This window comes from Corvus brachyrhynchos, unplaced genomic scaffold (assembly GCF_000691975.1).
Source record: "Corvus brachyrhynchos isolate BGI_N302 unplaced genomic scaffold, ASM69197v1 scaffold706, whole genome shotgun sequence".
NCBI classification, from domain to species: Eukaryota; Metazoa; Chordata; class Aves; order Passeriformes; family Corvidae; genus Corvus; species Corvus brachyrhynchos.
The window spans coordinates 151,662-152,987 of record NW_008238371.1 but is presented as its reverse complement, the minus strand read 5'-3'; the positions used below and the strand labels follow the sequence as shown (position 1 = coordinate 152,987).

Genomic DNA, 1,326 nt, shown 5'->3' with positions numbered 1-1,326 from the left:
GCTACCGCGTCCTCATGTTCGAGCACGCCCTGACTGCCGACGAGGCCAACAGGAAGTACAGGTGGGGGGGAGAGGGGGAGCACCCCTCTGCTGTCCCTCGCAGTGGGGGACACGGGGTCTGTGACCTACTCTGGCAGGATCCCAGATGGTGGTGGGATAAAGGCCCCTATAAAGGCAGCTCCAAAGCCTGTGGGGTAGCTCTGTAGAATCACAGAATCATTTAGAATTGCAGAATTGTTTGGGTTCAGAAAGCCTTGGAGACCGTGGAGTCCACCCGTCCCCCAGCACTGCCAAGGCCACCACTGACCATGTCCCCAAGTGCCACATCCATGTGGCTGTTAAATTCCCCCAGGGATGGGGACTTCCCCCTGCCCTGGGCAGTGGTGCCAGGGCTGGGCAGCCCTTTTGGGAGGCTTTTAGTGTCCCAATACTGCAAGGAGCTTTTCTGCAGAAGGAACTGGAGCCCATCCCCTCTTGACCCCCAACAGCAGAGCCCAAAACTCCAGCTCTGTGGTTCCTGCTCCTGGGGGTTCCCGTCTCTGCATGGATGTACTCAGCACCAGCAGTGCTGGGGGGATGTGCCAGCCCCTGCAGTGTCCCCCTGACTGTCCCTTCCTTGCAGCTACAAGGGGCTGGTGGCCGAGGCGCTGCGACAACTGGTGGGGGAGGAATGCTACCGGCAGGACGAGGTGCTCCCCCCTGGGTACTGCACAGGTAACCCCCCTGGGCTGTGGGGAGAGGGCTGCCAGGTGGGGTCTGGGGGCTGAGGATGGGAGTCTATTTGGGGCAGAATGAGCTCTGGCTGCTTTGTCACTGCCTTCCCTGTGACACTGCCTTTGGGACAAAGCTCCCTGAGCCCTCCCCTTGCAGAAATGGGGGGTTCCCCTGTGCCTCTGGCACAGACTCCCAGCTGGGGCACAGAATTCCCAAGCCCATGTCCCATCAGTTGCTGATCCCTGTTCTGTCTCCTGCAGACTTCCTGCTGTGGATCAACCGCTCAGGCACGGTGCTGCCTCTCTCACGCGTTCCGGCAGCTTCCAGGGCTCCCCCAGCCACGTCCCCCGTCACCATGTCCCTGCGGTCCAGTGTCCTCGCCCTCACCTCAGACTTGCAGGACTTTGCCCCATTTGCTCCAGAGACGCCCAGCAGCCCCCCAGGCCCCCGGGAGAGCGGCCGGGCCGGGCGGTTCCTGCCGGCGCTCTGTCCAGCGCCAGGGGGGCCCTGCTTCCAGCCCCCCTCGGACTATTACTGCGGGCTGAGCAAGGAGCCACCCCTGGCCAGCCCGGGCAGCTCCACACTCAGCAGACCCTCCGAGTGCCTCTCGGC

The 1,326-nt window shown here is 63.0% G+C and overlaps 1 protein-coding gene across 1 annotated transcript in view; it reads left to right on the top strand.

Annotated features, from left to right (window-relative positions):
• FASTK (Fas activated serine/threonine kinase) overlaps positions 1–1,326 on the top strand; it is a 9,270-nt gene that overhangs the window by 4,607 nt on the left and 3,337 nt on the right. Inside the window, exons 7-9 of the mRNA XM_017736312.1 lie at positions 1–61; positions 623–714; positions 975–1,324. Coding sequence (XP_017591801.1) covers positions 1–61; positions 623–714; positions 975–1,324 — 503 coding nt within the window. The remainder of the gene's footprint in view (positions 62–622; positions 715–974; positions 1,325–1,326) is intronic.